Source organism: Mauremys mutica, chromosome 3, assembly GCF_020497125.1.
Source record: "Mauremys mutica isolate MM-2020 ecotype Southern chromosome 3, ASM2049712v1, whole genome shotgun sequence".
NCBI classification, from domain to species: domain Eukaryota; kingdom Metazoa; phylum Chordata; order Testudines; family Geoemydidae; genus Mauremys; species Mauremys mutica.
Window position 1 is genome coordinate 17956674 of NC_059074.1, and position 20954 is coordinate 17977627.

Genomic DNA, 20954 nt, shown 5'->3' on the forward strand with positions numbered 1-20954 from the left:
TCCAAGGCTATCAATCCAGCACTAGAATGCACCTTATTCCCCCTCTCCTGCCCCCATAAGGGCCCCTGAAAGATTCCTCATCAAGCTGGTAGCCACAGCTACAGAACTACATCACTGAGGTTGCAAACAGGGCATTCTCCCAACTGGTTTGTTAGCTTCTCTGAGGCAGAGCCCCCTACCTCTGCTGGGGGTGGTGTTCAGCACTGGAGCAGGTGTATCAATTACAAATTAAACACCTATTAAGAGTACATGCATGACTGACAAGCTGTCGCCTGGGCTGTTACTTTAAATAGGAAAAACAGTGGCACAATGTGTAGGCACACCAGGAATAATTACACTGTGCAGGCCTGGTGCTCTCTCAAATGCAACAGACTGGACAGCTAAGCTAAGGCAATTCAAGATTGAAGGGTGAAAGGGGAGGAACACAATTTGACATGGACACCTCTGTTCTGGCAAAACCAGCCCTGTTCAATTTGTACAGATGCAGATCAACGGGGAGGGGTAAGCCGCAAAGCTCTCCTTGTCAGCAGCAGCAGTTTTCGGACAGCTGTTTTGCTAGTTCAGTTTTGTCTGAGTTTCACTGGTTTAACCACAGCTTTGACCACACAGGGCAGTGAAAGTTCAAAGTCAAACAGTGAGCAGGTTTCTTTCCCATCTCCTTTGATGTCCAAATATCTGTACCTGAGTTCCAGGCCCCACAATAATCAGCTGCACCCCATGAAATGACAGCGTTCCAGCCAGGCAGCGTCATTTATATGGATTTTGGGGGCTTCACTTTGTGCCTCCAGGTCATGAACAAATCAGTCCTACCCAATTGCTTGAGACCGTCTCTACAGACGAAGAGCTGGGGAGGTTTTAGTCTGAAGCTCCCACACGCACGGTGGTGTGATAAATTGAACACTGAACCACAAGCAGACGCTGGCCACTGACCCATCTCCCCACAACTTAACATTCCAAGTCTCCGATCAGCTCTAAGCTACTTTTAAAAGGCTGCCTAAAAAAGGTTTCCACTTTGTTCCATTTCCCCAGAGAGCCCATACTGGTCGAGCTGGGAAATATCCAGTTCTGCACTTCGGACAGGCCTATGGCTCAGCAGGTTAGAAAAATAGGGAGGTTTATACCACTGGAAAGGAAAGATGCCCAGTTTTCCAGCATTCATCTTACTGTGGGAAAGTCCTCAGATAGTCTGCTTTCAAAGTACTCCATGTATATACTGAGCACCTAATTTAGGTGATAAAGTAAAATGGTGCTATAATTAAGATCTACTAATTGTGTCTCCTCCAACTGAACCCTGGGTTCTCCTAGTACACCCCTACCTACCAGGGGGTCCATATACTAGAGTTCCTTAACATGGCTTGATTCAGCCTTTGAAAAATGTAGCCACCTACTAGCCAGAAGCCAACACGAAAAATAAACAGATACCCCTCAATTGTGGGAGGTAACACGGTGAGAAGTCTCCTGCAAATGTGCTGGGAACAAAGAGGATGCTACATTTTACCAAGGTCAGATGTGTTCACCTCTGCCTTTGTTGTTTACTACGTGCGCTGCACCAGACTCAGCCTTCTAGTGGTGGCAAGTTATGTTCAGTCTCAGGTAAACAGAGGTGCAGCAACATAACCTGGCGGTGTAGATCATCTTGGCAAGGTTCTTGTTCAAGAGGAAAGTGCGGTTTTCTGGCACAAGGCACCATGCCTCACATTTGTGGCAGTCCGCATATCCAAAACCATCAACACAAATGAAGAGAAAGTGTGAGCATTCTTGGGTATGAATTTAATGCAACAGTTTCACTTAAGACAATCACCCATTATGCCTAGATCACGTACGCAGAACTTCAAACCAGGCTACATTCTTAGAACTAGTTCAAACGCCCCAGATCAAAACTAGGGCTTATTGAAACATATTCCAATCACCTTATTTATAGCAGTGATTAGGAGACATCCAACCCACACAGCGAAGCATCGCAGAAGTTAACACAGAAGCACGTCAAGTAACAAACATCTAGTATTTATTAATAAATTAGTACACTGGAAGGCAATTTTTCCATATCAGAACCTCCCCTCCCCTCAACCTCACCCCATCCCAAGGTAGCAAATGCCATCCTCGTATTATAGTTCTTCAAACTGAGCATATTACAGACTGTTCATTACGGGAGCATAACACTTGCAAATATAATCAGACCATTCTTACAACACAGCCTTTCTAGTTTTTGCTTTTTTTTTGTTTTTGTTTTTTAAATAAAAAGTGAAGTGTGATTTAAGAGACTGCTAAGACCAAGCAAGGTCTCTGGAACCTTACCTATTAGCCAACATCTGTATAAAAAAAACCCCAAACAAACAAGAGACAACTGTAAAAGCATAGCTCAGGAAGTCTTATGATCACAAGGAGAGTGTCACCGCCAGGGCTCTCCCTCACCTTCCACAGTTCAGCACCAGTGCTGACTGAGATGATCTATATGGGGCCTGCTTATCTTCTAAGTTGCAAGGCAAAATACTCCTTGTTGCCTGTGGTACATTCAGCTGCAGGCCAAGTGACTGTTATAGTCTTGAAGGCTGGAGGAATTAAGCCATTTATTTTCTTTAAAACATTTCCGCTTTAGCTTAAAGGAGCACAAGTAATCAAGCATTTTATGCATTGTCCAGGTGAAAACCATACAATAAATAACTGTGCTAGTAAAATCTCAGCAAGGAATATAAACTATACAATAGTACATTTTAAAAAAAAGTCAGCTCAAGAAAAAAAATAAAAACTAGCTGCATTAGAGAGTAACAGACAAAACTCAATTCTCATGTTTTCCCATTTTCCACCAAGGAGAAGAGGGGACAAGGGGAAAGAAAGGTTTGTGAAGAGGAAAGCTACTTTGGAATAAGACACATATGACAAAAACTAAAACGAGTTAAGAACTATTCCAGATTCAATGTGTAAGTTACACCAGATTCATGGTCTTTCGTTAATGAACTTTGTTTTAAAGTGCATAAAATGATTGACTGGAATGAAAACAGAAAAATAATTCAGAAGGGGACAGAGGGAACAAAGATTTTAATTCTGCAAGAAAGTTAAGCATGAAAGGGGCAATGTTTGCAAACTGCCCCTTCCAGAAACGAGAGAGAGACCTTGAAGAAAATACTGGCCATGTATTCTACAAAAAACCAGCCTGCATATTGTCACTTGTCTTTAATGAGTGCCAAGCTCGTACTAGCAAGATTCAGAGTGTGCGGTGGCCAACGTCTACAATAGATCAGGAAGGTGACTATAGACAGAGTCCAGCAGTGTTTGGCTGGCTTCCTGGCTCTTGACTCCAGCAATTTCAAATAGCCTGTCCAGCTTATCCTCTGCCTGTGGAATCTCTTCAATCACATGGAGCTCCTCAGGAGTTAGGATGTGAAGCATGTCATCAAAGATGGGCTGCAGGTCACAAGGGTCCAACCGCACCTGACGCAACACTGTGTCTTTCTTTTCTGTGAAGGGAAGGAGGGATTGATGGTTAAGGCACCATTTGTGGAGAAGCATTCTCCCAGAGAGGAGACAATTAAAAAATAAATTCACACCTTGGAGACCTCACTCCCTGTTCCCTGCCTCTAGGGAGCAGGTCACAACTTGTGAAGAACATGAAAAACGTGGGTGGGTGTTAGTCATAGAAACTAGAGATGGAGAAAGCCTATTGAGTCACCCAATCCAAACCTCTGCCACAGCGGCATTGTTCCCTACAGCATATTTGCTAGTGCTGAATTACAAATGTTGAAAATCACTGGGAAAGAAGAGAGGCTAAAAGCCAGAGAGTGTTGCATTCTGTTGGTTTCATTTATTTTAATGGGTCAGATTACTTTGTGTATTCAACTGTAGATGACTTCGGTTAGGTTCCAATGAGTCATGCATCAAATTACAAGTGACCTTAAAGGATTTTTTTTTTTTTTTAAAGAAAAAGAAAGAAAAGGAAAAAGAAAAGGAAAAATTACGACCTGGAATTCATGCAACTAGGAAGAGGCTCAAACAAGAAAGTCTCCCTTCCTTGGGATCTTTCAGATGTCAGATCTCCTAATACTGACTAGGAAAGAGGCAAATGCCATGGGAATAAAAAAAGTCCAAGGGAAATCACTGTGTTGAAACCTAGTCTGTTTCGAAGACAGCGAATTTAAAATAAATTCGGGCACAATCCTGGCAATTCTTGTGGTTTTATAGCCACGTTTTCCCCATTTAAAAATCTCTCTCCCCCTATGTGTGAAAAACCTTTACAAAGGGAAGGAAATTCATTGACTGAATACCCAGGGAACACAGTCAAATCAACTGTAATGCTGGACCCAATGCAACATCAAATAGCATCAGTGGGAATTTATCCATTTCCTTTAATGAGAATATGATCAGGAGCCATGAAGACACTAAAAAGCAATCTCCAATCTGAGAGATCTTAGATGTTATGTATAGAAATCTTAGACAAAATTTAACAGAAGAGTGATTTTTAGGTTGAGTGTCCCTTTAAAGCAGGGGTTCTCAAACTGGGGGTCAGGACCCCTCAGGGGGTTGCACGGTTATTACATGGGGGTTGCGAGCTGTTAGCCTCAACCCCAAACCCTGCTTTGCCTCCAGCATTTATAATTGTGTTAAATATATTAAAAAAGCACTCAGAGGCTTGCTATGTGAAAGGGGTCACCAGTACAAAAGTCTGAGAACCCCTGCTTTAAGGCACTTTGTCCTTCTACTCAGGTCTTTATACCAAGTCTACAACAAAGGTATCTGGTACCTGAATCCCCATATCAAGTGCCTATACTGTCAACTCATAATAGTCTCTCCAATTGATATTCAAATTGTGTTTATTCTAGTGACAACGTGCTCCCAATAACTTACTAATTTCTTCTCCACATATCCTGGCTACCTAGTTTTACTGGATGCAGCAGAGAAGCAGTCTCCCCTCCTATGGTCAGACGTTAGCACTTTCTGCCTTTTATATTGTTCTGAAAACACATTTAAACTTGCGGACTAGTGCGCTGACTTGGCTACCTTTGGTAATAAAAGAGCCTGTTCGGCTGAGTGGAGAGGAGCCGCTGGAAGTCGAATCACAGCGCAGAAGAGGTTCCGATTCATCGACGAAGAAGCCCTTGTTCTTCTCACAAGGAGACGGTTCCACGGTGAGGATGGTGGCATCAGGTGGTTTCGGATTCGGACTGGCAATAGGACTGAGCGGGCTGGGACTCACAGGAAGGGCCAGTTTGTCAGGTTCTAGCTGTGAGGACAAAAGTGGATTATGATTTGTTAAGCAAAACCTAAAGCAAAGTAATTCACATCTCAACTTACCAAACAGGGACAACGGCCAGGACATTAATATTGCAACTTTAGGTAGACTGTAGCCCCTTCTCAGTGAAATTAAGAGTAAATACTTAATAGTGCCACCTTTTAACAGAGTTCACAATATTCTGATCAACTTCTCCCCAAGGAAAACTGAAAGTGCTTAATGTGAATGTCCTGTTCTCAAAGAAATTTCTCTCCCCACAAACCTGCTGTCCCAACAAACAGGGAACAAAGCGGAGAGTTTGAAATGATGGGGTCTAAATTAGCTGTTATCACTCAAGAAAGAACTTGGAGTCATTGTGGATAGTTCTCTGAAAACATCTACTCAATATGCAGCAGTAGTCAAAAAGGCTAACAATGTTAGGAACTATTAGCAAAGGAATAGATAAGACAGACAATATCATACTACTACTATATAAACCCCTGGTATGCCCAGACCTTAAATACTACATCCAGTTCTGGTCACCCCATCTTCAAAAAGATATATTAGAATTGGAAAAGGTACAGAGAAGGGCAACAAAAATGATTAGGATATGGAACAGCTTCCGTATGAGGAGAGATTACAAAAAAAAGTGTGGGATTTTTCAGCTTGGAAAAGAGACAACTAATGGAGGACATGACAGAAGTCTATAAAATGACGGTGTGGAAAAAGTGAGTAAGGACGTGTTATTTACCCCTTCACATAACACAAGAACGAGGGGTCACCCAATGAAATTAACAAAACAAACAAAAGGAAGTACTTCTTCACACAATGCACAGTTAACGTGGAACTCGTTGCCAAGGGATGTTGTGAAGCCCAAAACTATAATGAGGTAAACACAAAACACCACAATGACATAAGTTCATGGAGGATAGGTCCATCAATGGCTATCAGCCAAGAGGGTCAGAGATGCAATCCCATGTCCTAGGTGTCCCTTGCCTCTGTTTGCCAGAAGCTGGGAATGGGCAACAGGATGGATGATGTGATGATTGCCTGTTCTGTTCATTCCCTCTGAAGCTAGCCACTGTCGGAAGACAGGATACAAGACTAGATGGATCACTGGTCTGACTCAGTGTGGCAGTTCTTATGTGGTGGAAAATGTTACCAGGATTTGGTGTACTTACGTGTGTATCCAAGAGAGATCCGTACTTGTGTTAAAAGAAATTACAAATATACTGGCAATTTAGTAACCCATATACATATTCAAAGGTGAGTCACTATAGATTATCTTCATGTTCTTTTCATTCCTTTGTGAGATCTTAAAGCCAGAAGGAACCATTAAATTATCTATAGTCTGAAGTCATCTAGAGCACAGGCCATTAAAATTCCACCCAGTTCTCTCTCTTATTGAGCACAATAACTTGTATTTGGATAAGGCGTATCTTCCAGAAAGACATCCAGTCTTGGTCCGAAGACATCAACCTATGGAGAAGCCACCACTTCCTTGCGTAGGTCATTCCAATGCTTAATCAGCCTGACTGTACTTATTTCTAATTTGAATGTCTGCTTCCAGCCATCAGTTCTTGTTATGCCATTCTCTGCTAGATTAAAGAGGCCTTGAGTAACCAGTATTTTCTCCCTGTAAAGATACTTATACACTAATCAAATCACCTCTCAATCTTTTTCATAAGCTTAATATATTGAGCGCCTTACATCACACCGTAAAGCATTTTATCGAGTCTTCAAATCATTTTTGTAGCTTTTTTTGGTACACTCTCCAATTTATCAACATTTTCCTTTATCCCATTTTCTTTTATCTTAAGCTATAGGTATTGAGAGAGAGATTTAGGCAACAGCACTATTGAGAATATTCTAGGACTGTTAACATTCAGTTCTGTCTGTCTCAAGTCCCATATCCTTACTCATTTCACTTGGTAGCAGAAAGACCAATTTCCAGACGAAGCCAGTTTTATTTAACTTGTGTGCACTGATAGAGAATAGGGAGCATAATACCGCATGCAAGGCAATTTATATTCCATGGACTAGCTAGATACACAAGCAATGAAGCCCGTTTAACTATTCCGCTAGATTAATAATAAAGGCTCAAAATGTAGATTTAGACGCCTATTAAGGTAACTTCTTAGCATTGCTAGCCCAATAGCGTTTCATAGCCATACTGGAACCCTACTCTCTAGTATACAAAGGAAGTATGTAACAATTTTTGTGTGCTGTGAGCTCATGCAGATTGTTTAATGCAGCCTAGTTCTGCTAGGTCTTTTAGGTGTTGTATTAAGTAAGAAGTTTGCTCCAGTCAGCCCTCTGCATATGCTGGAAATGGTAAAATGATGTTTCTGGTATTAGCTCTGCTGCCTGACCCCCTAAGACACATGACACCTGCAGTCACTCCCTCACATTCATACAAATGTCTTATGCACCTAACGGACAAAGAGGTATTTGTGTACACAGTGTGGTTCTCAGGAACTTTGCACTGATCTTTCATACTGTGAATCACATTAATGTAATTCTACATTCTGCATGTGCAAAGAATGTACCGCCTACAAATGTCCACTGGCCGCCCACCTCACTTCCATCAATTCAGGAAATTAACTTGTAAATCCTGTAATAAAAGGACGTCTTTCAGCAGGAGACAGAGGATTGTTCTACTTCAACATGTTTTATAATATATTTACAGTGGTGGTTGGTTTTGTTTTTTTTAAAAGAGACTTTGTAATCGCCATTAAAATGCCCTGCATGATTCTGCACTATTTGTTCACAAGAGTTAGACTATTGTTCTTAACTGAGAAAAGACCACCAGTGAGAATCAGTGTAGTAAACCTGGATGCTTCCAACACAGCATCCTACAGGATAGGGATTTTACCTTTAAAAATAATTTGACACCAGGGCTAACTTCTAAAACAGTACACGTTCGATTTACCTGCTCAACACCCAGGTGCAAGCCTATTTTTACCCACAAGAGATGTCTGAAGAACAAGGGGCATGAAGAGACAAGACCGAAAGGATCAGAGATGTTGAATACTTAATGCCTCCTAACACTACTGTAACTAAATACCAAATAAATCACAAACAGTTGCTAAAGCATTCAAAAAAAGGGTGGTTTTCTAGAATGTAAAAATCCTCAGAGCCTGACCTGTTCTGAACAGACTGTTAGCTTATTAGGCAAAGTAAACAGGTTTCTGGAACATGTGTTAATGTTTAAACGATGAGGGAAAGAAAGCAGAGTGGAGTGACAGTGTTTAGAAGGAGAGTAAAACACTGCTTTGGAGGACTATTAATAGACTGACTAACTTGGATGAACCTGCTTGCAAGTCTTATTTTTAAAAGCACTAGTCTAGAAAGGTGCTGTCCACTTCCTGGCCTAAGCTGGGGTCATAGCATTGTATCCAGCCGAGTACTGCCCCACAAGTAGCTATGTTTCAGAAACTGGAAAAAGAATTCCCGTACTCAGTTTATCCAGTACCATGGGCTCCTTGGAGAGTGAAGACGCTACTAGAATCTGTGTCCAGCTGATCATAAATAATCTCCTGGGTAAAACGCTGGTCTGGGATTCTAGATTCTATTCCCAGTTCTGCCCAGGCTTTCTGAGCAACCCTGGCCAAGACAGTTTCTATGCCTGGGCTATCCCATTTGTGGAAAAAAAGGGGGAGAATACAACCTACTCACCTTACAATCGGTTAGAGTTTATGGATGCTTAGATAGAAGGCACCGTGGAACTCCTTGGTATTCTCATTCCCTTTTACCATTCTACAGGGGAGCCTTACATTACTCATTGCAGTAATGCTTTAATCATGAGAGAAGCAAATATCGTCTGTAAAGTGCAGAAGAGGCAAACAAGAGCAATCTCGCTGCACTGGGTATCACCATGTCTAATAACAAGCAACAGAGAGTCCTATGGCACCTTATAGACTAACAGACGTATTGGAGCATGAGCTTTCGTGGGTGAATACCTAGGTCATGAGTCTGACGAAGTGGGTATTCACCCATGAAAGCTCATGCTCCAATCCGTCTGTTAGTCTATAAGGTGCCACAGGACTTTGTTGCTTTTTACAGATCCAGACTAACATGGCTACCCCTCTGACACATGTCTAATAAGAGAGGCATTCACTACCCCGACGCGCACAGTTACCTCACCAAGCAGTTACACATTTGTTTTTCATACTGAAACCAATTAACCGCCTTGACGAATCAGTAACCCTCTGCAACGAAACATGATTAAATTGCACCATTTTTTCCTCAGTTACTGCAGCTAGAAGTTTGCATTGCACAAAACTATCTTCCACTTTTCTGCTTTTTCAGGCTCTCTAACTTCCAAGCTCCAAGGACTTTAGTGACTGCACCACCCGCTATGTCTGTTCAGTCCCTAAACGTAACGTGGCAATGGGAACTGGCACCAAGGCAAAACAGACAACTTCAAGCTCATTGTCCCAGACACGATGGGATTAGTTCCTAGCTGGGAACAGAGAGGCAACAATTTTTTAAAATGCCCTAGAAGGCACTTAAAATGGCCTGCTGAAATACACAGGACTAGTTGCCTAAAGGCAGCTGTGAGGGCCTTCTTAAATGACCTTCAGCCAAACGACCATCTGCTGACAGCATCCCTACAGCCTATATTTTTACAGCTGGTTCTTTATTTTGGCTGAAAATGTTTGCATTGGCTTTATTACACTGCAGTATTGGATAGTCTTCACAATAACTTATCAGCCAGCTGAACTGATCTTTATGTATTAACATCTGTGAACAATATGAATGTACTTATGCTCATTCATTTATAGGCCCTTCTAGAGCACTCATCATGGTACCTGAGCGATTCAGCCAGCAGCGTCTGAAGTTCAGTAATCTTAAATACAGAGGGAAGGAAGACCTATGTCCGAACCACCTCTACACTGAACTGTAAAACCAGAGGAGGCACATGGAGGCCTGTACCTGAACATCCTTGCCCACCCTCCCATCTACCTGTACCATTACGCAAGTTGTGGGCAATATCCAGACGAAATTGTCAATTCTTTCCCATTCATGATGGCTGCCAGATCTTGTTGGTTTATTAACGATATCCCAGAATTGATCATATTGGCACATCACCAGCATCTCCAGAGTTACAGAAGACTTAGATTTGCTAGGCAGGGAATTTAGCAAACGGTGCTGGACTTCTACTCATTTTAGCTTTGCATCGCCCCTTTGGATTATTCCTTAAATTTAGCAGTAGCTTTTAGAAGCACATGGTGGGACAGTCAAATTCACCTGACGAGTGCAAGAAAAGCAACTCCTTCAGGGCTCTTAACTCTAGCTGGAAACATCATCAGGTCCGCCTCATGCAGTGAACCTTTCAGTTTTCTGTGCATGCCCACAAACTGCCACGGTCTCTTACATCAATGGTTATTCTATTACAGCCAGGGCCATATGACTCATTGAATACCTTACTTCATAAAAATGGAGGGCTCTGGAAGTTAAGAAAAACACTGGGCTCAGCTAAATTCAATTCACGCTTGTACAAAGCTGCAATTCATACTGGGATGTCCGAGGACTCAAGTGAACTCCAATGTGCCTTTGCAGCCCCCTCATGGAAGGGAACAGGCAAGGAACACGTTTTGACACAATAGCGGTTTGGATTTTTTCCCGTAAAAGACACGTGTTGCACTCTCTGCATTCCCTCGGCGCGAGTCTAGGTGTGGGTGCTTCGTTAAGGAACGCATCAAGACTCTCTGCTATCTCTTCACCTTACAGAGACCTTCAGACAGCATAATGGGTTTAAAATTTATATGCAGCTCATGAACAAGCACTCACAGATGAATCTGTCTCACTGGAACCAGAACAGCACTTGCATTGTTTTTGTTATTAAACTACGATGAGAGAACTTAAGTGTTTGGACCTGAAGATTAAAAAGAAGTCTGATGGTAAGTTTTAATTAAATAGTGCATTATACTGGCTAACTGCCTAATGCCAACAAAGCAGCAGCTACCTATATTTTGGTTAAGCGGCAGTTTTCTTGCCTAACACACACAACTAACGGAACTGCTATTTTTCTGGCCAATTTAGCAGCTGGCTGTAGTCAACAGAGAAAATCTTAGAGACAGACTTTATGGTCATTGGGTCAGGTGACAGCCCAGATTTCACTGCATAAGAGATGAGGGATTTACATTTAGGATGAGGTTGCTGTTTTCCTACTTCCTTGCATTAAAGATTCCACAGCCCTGGAGGAGGGGATGACCTGAATGAAACTGACGAGAGCCCAGTCAGTTCCAAGCTGTGAGGGAGGACATACTCTGCACAAACAGTACTGCAGACTAGACATGCTTCAGCAGGCACTCATTGCAAGCAGGGATGATCTTACCGGAAGGAACAGAAGGCACAGCAGGTGGGAGGAACAAGCCACTGTGCACTGCCAGCGAGACTGCAATGAATAATCTCTCAAAGCACTTAACTCCCATTAAAGCTAATAAGCCCTCCATGCACACATGAGGAAGATGCATCCCAATAAATTGTGGGCATATTCAACTGGCACCAGATTGGCTGTTTTACAATCAGCCCTCTAAATTAAAGTTTCCAGATTATCTGCACCGGTGGAGGAAGTTAGGTGGGGTCACTTAATGTCCACAGCTTGGCAGTTTTGATCACTGTTTAAGGTGTAGGGGGTGGGAGTACACACTGGATTAAGTTCCTGCACAGAATTTCAAAGGAGGAAGACATTTAAATTGTGATTCTCTTCCCAAACCTCTTCAGCGCTCCAAGCTCATTTTTATCAGTAGGGGAACTTCACACCACCCCTCCAAGCTAGTTTTATTAAGGGAAGATATTTTATTTTATTTCTGAAAGGTCTTTTTAATTTCAAGTCAGTTAACTGCTACCATTAACTGGTCAGCCAGCTGAAAGAGAGAGAGTTCTGCTGTGGCTACTGAAAGACAAACAATTGGCTTCTCCCTCTTAATACACTTCCACAATTTTTCTGGCTCAAAATTCAGAGACTGGCCATTTTGAAAGAAATAAAAAGCGCCAGGAAGACTCAGACAAAATCTTCACCTCTCTCCTGCACATAAGAGCCAGAAAGATGACAGAGATTGTGCGCGCAATGCCAAACACCCTCGCTCTTAGTTCTCCAGCTCAACACCCTCTTCCCTCAAAAAAAGCCACTTAAAAATCCACGTTTTCCCCACCTCTGATTTCTGAGCGTGTTCAGTCTGGGTGGCCACTGCTGAAATGTTAAGCTCTCTGGGGCAAGGGCTGTATTTGTGCCCTGCAGAATGCCCAGAACATTGTTAACATCAATAATGATGTTTACTGGGAGATGTCTTCCTGAGGTGTGCATGCAGGACTCAGTTTTAATGGTATTAAGTTTAACGGGGTGCCAGCCATGATTAAGAGTGTTTGTTCCGATACTTTGTCACTAGTGTAGACTAGACACACCCTGGTTCTATCACCGGATTAGGGACTGTCATAGTACAGGTCAAAATCTTGGGGTTTGTCTACATTACAAACAGACTCAAATCAGAGCAGCTGGTTACAATACTGGTTGTAGCCTAATAGCCTTGAACTTGCCAAAGATTTTGTAAAAAGACTACATGGGCACTACAGGCATCAACCACACCAACCAGTGTAGATCCGGAGGAGGATTAGTTCGAAATCTAGGCTCTAACTACGTTTCCCTAACATGTTTGGAGAACAGCACTGTCACACCCACAGTGCATGTTCTCCCTCAGTTCATACTAAGTCCTTCAAGGTCTTGCACTCCCACCCCTAATAATTCACTGGAAGGTATACCCGTGTTCAGACAGATCACAAACAGATTCCCCAAACCCAAACTGATAGTCAGCCATAATCACACACCCTTATCTCATCTAGTTTGATGCAAGTTTTCCCTAAAGAGCCGCCTTAATCTAAATTTAGGTCTCTTTACACTCCACTTGGGTACAATGGGTGGTCACACAAACTGCATTCCTGAAATTCAGGGGAAAAATATGTTTTCATGTACCCTTCTTATTTAATTGGCTGCTTTTGCATTTCAGATACTCACTACACCCGTGGCCCTAAAACGTGTTTTACTGGTGATCCCTTCCACATTGCAAGCCTCTGTGTACGACCCCCCTTATAAATTAAAAACACTTTTTTATATATTTAACACCATTATAAATGCTGGAGGCAAAGCGGGGTTTGGGGTGGAGGTTGACAGCTCGCGACCGCCCCCCCATGTAATAACCTCGCGTTCCCCTGAGGGGTCCCGACCCCCAGTTTGAGAACCCCCGCACTACACAGACTGACATCTGTGTACTGTTTAATTCCTTCCCATCTCGAAGGGGGGTTGCAAGTGAGGAATTTAGCTGTAAACCCCCTTATAAAAGTGCCCAGTTCTGTTTTGTTAAAAGGGGAAATTAAGTAAATGATTCATGAACCAGGAGTCAAACAGCAAAAGATTTAGGCTACGATTGAAAAGAGCTGCTGAAAAGATCCAGACCAAAGGGTTTTGAGCTCTGATAACAGGAAGTAACAGAACTGAATCTCGGAACAGCTATAGGCCATTTGCAATACTGCTTCATATGGAACTTTCACATCCTCTTTTCCTTCACCATCCCCCAGGTGGGGAAAGCTGCAGAGAGACTGAATGTCACATAGCATGTCAAATGCTGAGTCAGCAACAGAATCTAGAGCCCTGATACCGGGAAGATTCAGGAATACCTTTAGATTGATGCACTGAACTCCCCTGCACTAGCCACCCCCTTTAAAACAATTGCACCTGGGATAACAAGTAGCATGGGCCTCAGCTGACATGAGTAGCAAAATTTGCAGATGATACAAAATTACTAAAGATAGTTAAGACCCAGGCAGACTGGGAAGAACTACAAAAGGATCCCTCAAAACTCGGTGACTGCAACAAAATGGCAAATAATTTAATGTTGATAAAACGCAAAGTAATGCACATTGGGAAGCATAATCCTAACTATACATATAAAATGATGGGGTCTAAATTAGCTGCTACCACTCAAGAAAGATTTTGGAGTCATTGAAGATAGTTCTCTGAAAACATCCACTCAACGTGCAGCGGCAGTCAAAAAAGCGAACAGAATGCTGGGAATAATTAAGAAAGGGATAGAAAATAGGACAGAAAATATCATGTTGCCTCTATACAAATCCATGGTACGCCCACATCTCGAATAGCGTGTGCAGATGTGGTTGCCCAACTTCAAAAAAGATATATTAGAATTTGAAAAGTTCAGAAAAGGGCAACAAAGATGATTAGGGGTATGGAACGGCTGCCATATAAGGAAAGATTAATAAGACTGGGACTTTTCAGCTTGGAAAAGAGACAGCTAAGGGGGGATATGATTGAGGTCTATAAAATCATGACTGGTGTGAAGAAAGTAAACAAGGAAATGTTATTTACTTCTTCTCATAACAAAAGAACTAGGGGTCACCCAATGAAATTAATGGGCAGCAGGTTTAAAACAAATAAAAGGAAGTATTTCTTCACATAACGCACAGTTAACCTGTGGAACTCCTTGTCAGAGGATGCTGTGAAGTCCAAGACTATAACAGGGTTCAAAAAAGAACTAGATGAGTTCATGGAGGATAGATCCATCAATGGCTATTAGCCAGGATGGGCAGGGATGGTGTCCCTAGCCTCTGTTTGCCAGAAGCTGGGAATGGACGACAGGGGATGGATCACTTGATGATTACCTGTTCTGTTCATTCCTTCTGGGGCACCTGATATTGGCCACTGTTGAAAGACAGTATACTGGGCTAGATGGACTGTTGGTCTTACCCAGTATGGCCGTTCTTATGTTCTTAGGAGTTAACACAAATATTGTTGTCATGAGGCTGTCTAAAGTCCGGCTTTAAAATACTTCAGCTGTACCCAGTAAGGTCACAAAAAGTTAATTTAGGGATAACAGTAATAAAGGTAGCAAAAAACGCTAGTGCATAAGAGTACCTATAGTGTTCTGCCACTGTTATTTTAGTAAACCAGACATGTTATGCAACACTGCTAGTTACAGTTAGCTACATTCTGCAGCTGGTGTGAAGCTATTTAGGGTCATGTTGCAAGACAAACTATACTGGCCTATTATCTTTAAGCTGCTAAACTGATCACTGCAATTGACCTTATACCCAAACAGAACCAAGTGCAGCTTAAGGTAGGGACACAAATGTTGAGCTTCTACAACCATCCCAAGAATGGAGATTTGCAAGTTATTAGTAATCACAAAGCAAAGCCCTTTGGGCAGAATGCTACTGGGATTCTGGGAAGAGCTAATACTCTACAAAGTGTTTGGATGCAAATAGGCGATAGAACCCAGCGTATGGAAAACAGCCATTACATTTTCCCCAACAGGACAAGCCTGGAAAGGAGACATTTTGCAGAAGGTGCTCTCTTTCTTGCAAACATTGTTCAAATTGGGTGTGTGGCTTTTCTAGCTCATCACGGAGGCCAGAGCTCATTAGGATCTGTACGTGTTGACACACCTCAAAGTTCTTCCCAGAGCTGTTCTGCTCTTTGCTTATTTTCACAGCAGTCACTGATCCAGAAGACAAAGTGAGCCAGAGGGCTAATCTAGTTTTAACCTAAATTCACTAAGTGTGATGTAAGACTGGCATAACCGTACAGAGTAACAACCCAGCAAGCATTCAGCAGAGAAATTCTCTTGCTATATGCCATGCTGCTCTCTACAGATGAATGGATTTAAATTAATTCTGTGCTTATGCATTTGTAGTAGTAGTAGTGAATATTTAGATTATGGTAGTGCCCAAAGACTCCTATCAAGAGTGGGGCCCCTGTTGTGCTGGACAAATCCCAGAAAGAATCCTTGCCTTGAAGGCAAAACAGATAAAGGGTAGGGGAGGCAGACAACTAAGCGAATGAGAGCGGGGAGGACGGTCCAGTGATCAGGGTACTAGTCTGGCATTCTGGAAACCAGACTTCAATTTGCAGCTCCTGGATAACCTTGGACAAAAAGTCTCTTAATTCTTCAGTACCCATTTACGAAATGGAGATAAGAACTTTCCCCATCTCACCAGTGTGTTGCGAGGATAACTCCATTAAAGACGGTGACATGCTCAGTTACTACAGTGATGGAGGCCACGTGAGTCCCCGAGGTTTAGCATACTTTATTACATGGGTTCGTAGTGGGGATTTTTAATTTGTGGATACAAATGGGCATAGGAAAAGGAAAGAAGGGGAAGAGGAACAGTCACAGCTAGTCACCCGTCCAGCCACAGTCAGTGAGCTGGGGTTTGTAGGCACTGTGGCAAAGGAGTCTTATGGATGCACTGGAAGAAGGATGGACAAATGAGAGCAACAGAGTTCAGCTTACAGGTTAATTCTCAAGTCTCTAACACTCTGCTGTGCCCTAGGCACGGAAGCATGCTAGGTGTACACCACTGATTTGAGAGCAGAGCAGAGCATGGCCAGAACAAGCTAAGGGATGGAATGAGAGTCTCTGCAGTAGGGCCACCCATAGCTAGATATTCTGTGGCGGTACAGCTGCTATTCATCTGAAGGGCGACTCCATAAGAAGCCAGTTTGATGGTCTCAATGGTGGGTACTCATTCAGTGAGAGCTGGATTAACTGGCAACCTTTTTGGAAGCCTTGAAACCATGGCTTTGAGGAAGAGCTAGTTACAGGTGCAAAGAAATGAATGGTTTCTCATACCTGAAAAGCTTGTACGAGAAGGTTAATGCTTCAGAAGTGTTCATTGCCAGGCATTGTACTATGTACACAGCTAACTCTGCTTCTTAAAATGAACTGAGAATTTTTAAGGAACAAGCCAGCTTCATCCCAGTGGCAGCTACTGGGAAAGCTAAGGGAGGCAAGTCCTACAGTCCAGATACACCACCAGCAGCAGCACAAGCATCTCACATCATCACTGAATCTCAACCCTGCTCTGGAGGGGATACCTCTAGGGGAGAAAACAATCCAGACTCCACCCCCGTTTGTTGTGTCTGCAACCCATCCCTTAAGGTTTGGTGTAAGTAATGGGGACATTCTCTAGTTTAGGTAAGGTTCATGTACATGTCCCAGAATCCAGTAGGACACTTTCCCCTCACCTGTCTTCTGTGCTTCTCCAGTCATCTCCCCAATGCTCTCTTCTCCCCACATAGCCCCTTCCTTACCTCCATCTTGACATAAATTCCAGAAACTCATTTAGAGGATACTTTGAGGTAAGCGTGTTCAGGCACAGTAGTAACTTGCAGAAATGCACCAAGCTCCAATCTCAAATCCATACCCTTAGGGCCCTTTTAGCGTTCATTTAACATACTGGGCATTGCCTCAGCATGTTAACTAGCCCTGTACATTCAGCGGATGGATTGCTGTGGGGAACATTTACCAGTAGAGACACAACATCTGTACAAAAAAGAAGTTGGCCCAGTAAGATTTCCTCACCCATCCTGTCTCGCTGATATCCTGGGACCAACATGGCTACAATTACACTGCAACCTCCATAAAGGGAATTCCAGTGTAGTTAGCCTGATAAAAATTAACCCCTTTGCTGGAGCTCTTGTAAGTGCCACTCAAAAGACAGACCATGACTTGCCACAGAGCAGCAGGGAGAAGGGGTCTGGTCTGACATCACACCAGTGAGTGAACTGGAATGGTAAGTCAGAAGCCGCAAGGTACTAGTGATAGGGCCATATCCAGTCTCCACCCTAACGGATGCTGCTGTTGTACAGGTGAAACACACTATTGGGGATGCCCAGAGCTGTGAGCCACCGTGTTACCTCTCTGCCTAGACAAGGGTGAGTTTTACTGGCAACTACATTGTGTGTCAGCTTCCTGCCACACCAGCCTATCTTCCTTGCCAGCAAACTCCTCAAGGCTCTCCCGGCCCAAACATCGCCTGGCAAGTAACAATCAGTCAACTCTAGCTCCTGAATCCCTCAGACATATTTCTCTACTATGTACAGCCCCTATCATGGTGCATTCACAGAAGATATTAGGTTTGCTGCTCTGTTAAAGAGTCAATACATCACAACTAATTTAACTGAGGTGGATATAACCTTCCCTTCAAAGATGGTTTACAGTAAAAGTAAAACAGGTTCATTAAAAAAAAAAAGCAGAGATTAAGTGATACCAAGCAAAAGAGATAAACGGTAGAGACGATTACACGCAAATAAAAGTGAAAACGCACATCTTTCAGAAAGGGGGATAACACAAAAATGAGGAAGTTAGTTAAACAGAAATTAAAAAGTACAGTGCAAGAAGTGAAATCCCTGCAAGCTGCATGGAAACTTTTTAAAGACACCATAATAGAGGCTCAACCTAAATGTATACCCCAAATTAAAAAACATAATACAAATCAAAAAAGGTGCCACAAACAAAGGTGCCACTAAACAAAGTAAAAAAACAAAAAACAAAACAAAACAAAAAAAGGCAATAAGAGACAAAAAGGCATTCTTTAAAAAGTGGAAGTTAAATCCTAGTGAGAAAAATAGAAAGGAGCATAAACTCTGGCAAATGAATTTGTAAAAATATAATCAGGAAGTGCAAAAATGAATTTGAAGAACAGTAAGCCAAAGACTCAAAAAGTAATAGCAAACTTTTTTTTAAGTACATCAGAAGCAGGAAGCCTGCTAAACAACCAATGAGGGTACTGGACGATCAAGATGATAAAGGAGCACTCAAGGACGATAAGGAGATTAGGTAGAAGTTAAATGAATTATTTGCATCTGTCTTCACGGCTGAGGATGTAAGGGAGATTCTCAAACCTGAGCCATTCTTTTTAGATGACAAATCTGAGGAACCAAGTATCAGAGGGGTAGCTGTGTTAGTCTGTATCCAGAAAAACAATGGAGGAGTCCAGTGGCATCTTAAAGATTAACAGATTTATTTGGGCATAAGCTTTTGTGGGTAAAAAACTCCACTTGTATGGAGTGAAAATTACAGATGCAGGCATAAATATACCGACACATGAAGAGAAGGGAGCTACCTTACAAGTGGAGAACCAGTGGTGACAAGGCCAATTCAATCAAGGTGGATGTGGTCCACTCCCAATAATTGATGAGGAGGTGTCAATACCAGGAGAGGGAAAGTTGCTTTTGTAGTGAGCCAGCTACTCCCAGTCCCTACTGAAGTCCAAATTGATGGTGTTAAAACTTGCAAATGAATTGTAGCTCTGCAGTTTCTCTTTGAAGTCTGTTTCTGAAGTTTTTTTTGTTGAAGAATGGCCAGTTTTAAAACTCTTATTGAATGTCCAGGAAGACTGAAGTGTTCTCCTACTGGCTTTTGTATGTTACCCTTCCTGATGTCTGGTTTGTGTCCATTTATTCTTTTACGTAGGGACTGTCCCAGATTGACGCGTCATTAGAGGTGGTTTTGGAACAAAGTGATAAACTAAACAGTAATAAGTCATGAAGGCCAGGTGGTATTGACCCAAGAATTCTGAAGGAACTCAAATGTGAAAATTGCAGAACTGCTAACTGTAGGCAGGGATGGTGTCTCTGTTTGCCAGAAGCTGGGAATGGGCGACAGGGGATGGATTGCTTGATAACCTGTTCTGTTCATTCCCTCTGGGGCACCTGACATTGGCCACTGTTGGAAGACAGGATACTGGGCTAGATGGACCGTTGGTCTTCCCAGTATGGCCCTTCTTATGTGCTTATGTCTAAAAGCCTAAAACTTATTCGGGTGCAGTCTTTGTTCAAGAAAGTTTCTTTCATCTAGTCTCCTTTTCAGCCTCCTACCAGTCAGGATGCATCAAAGAGATCAAATAGACTGTTTTCTTTGTCTCGTAAAGGATAAAAATGGAGTTTCTCTGTTCCTTAAATACCCCAAATGGATTTATTTGTCTTACATGTCAGGAAGGCTTCCTGGGGACTCAGTCTCCTGTCTCTCTTTGGGGTGCAGGAGCCCTGTTAATTTTCTGTCTCTTGAATTCAGGAACATGATAACACCCACTGGTTTAGCTCGATGGCTTTGTATACGGCTAGTGTGTAAACTGAGGCAAACCCATATTCCTTTGTCTAGGGGAGACCTGTTTATCACCTCTATCTAGGCCAGGCTATCTTGTCTTAAACATGTTCTAGCAACATCATACAGAGAAATTAAGAACTTCATATGTAAGGCTAACACAAGCACTTTACATTATTCTAATGTTACAGGCTCTCTTATGACACCTCACAAGGCATATTTTGTGCAAAATATCATTGCAGTAGTATGTAGCCTGTGAATACAGGGGTGCCTAGAGTCACAATAGGGGGCTGTTGGAAGAAGCTGATTAGCAATCTGTTTAAGATAAACTGAAATAAGTGTTCACAGAGGGAGCTGCACCAGCCGAATTTTTTTTTTTAAATGAACCATTAGAGCAGCACTGATTGAACTCCTGTAGGCAAGCCTCATGCAGCTTGCTGAAGAGATTAGTGACCTAATTTCACTACTTTCCAGGAAAACAAACCAATGCCACTGCTAGAAAGTGATCGTTAGAGGCTTGAGGGTAGATTGCCAGCCTCCAGATGCCATATGATGTTTGGAAACAGAACACAGCACTTTTTAAAAAGGAATATCTTTTAGAGCTGCTGCTTGGAGATTTTAGCTTGAATAATGTTTTGATATATGACAAGCTTGTCCTTGAGATTTTCACAGTATTCTGTTCCATGGCAGTTAAACCCCTTTCTAGCCCCTATGCCATTTCCATTCTTTCCAAGGTACAATAGCTATGCAAAGAAACAGTGCTGTCAGCCCTGCTATCTTCCACCAACAGGGTGACTGGAGGCATTTCCACAGTCCTTATCAAGCTGCATTGCTTCCCAGGCAACAAG

At 42.5% G+C, this 20954-nt stretch overlaps 1 protein-coding gene across 1 annotated transcript in view; it reads right to left on the reverse strand.

The window, feature by feature from the left end:
* Window positions 1-1753: 1753 nt before the first annotated feature.
* The window catches only part of TNFRSF21 (TNF receptor superfamily member 21), a 63657-nt gene continuing 44456 nt past the window's right edge, over window positions 1754-20954 (reverse strand). Inside the window, exons 5-6 of the mRNA XM_045010984.1 lie at window positions 4993-5215; window positions 1754-3455 (exon numbers count right to left, since the gene is read on the reverse strand). Coding sequence (XP_044866919.1) covers window positions 3226-3455; window positions 4993-5215 — 453 coding nt within the window. The 3' untranslated portion in view covers window positions 1754-3225. The remainder of the gene's footprint in view (window positions 3456-4992; window positions 5216-20954) is intronic.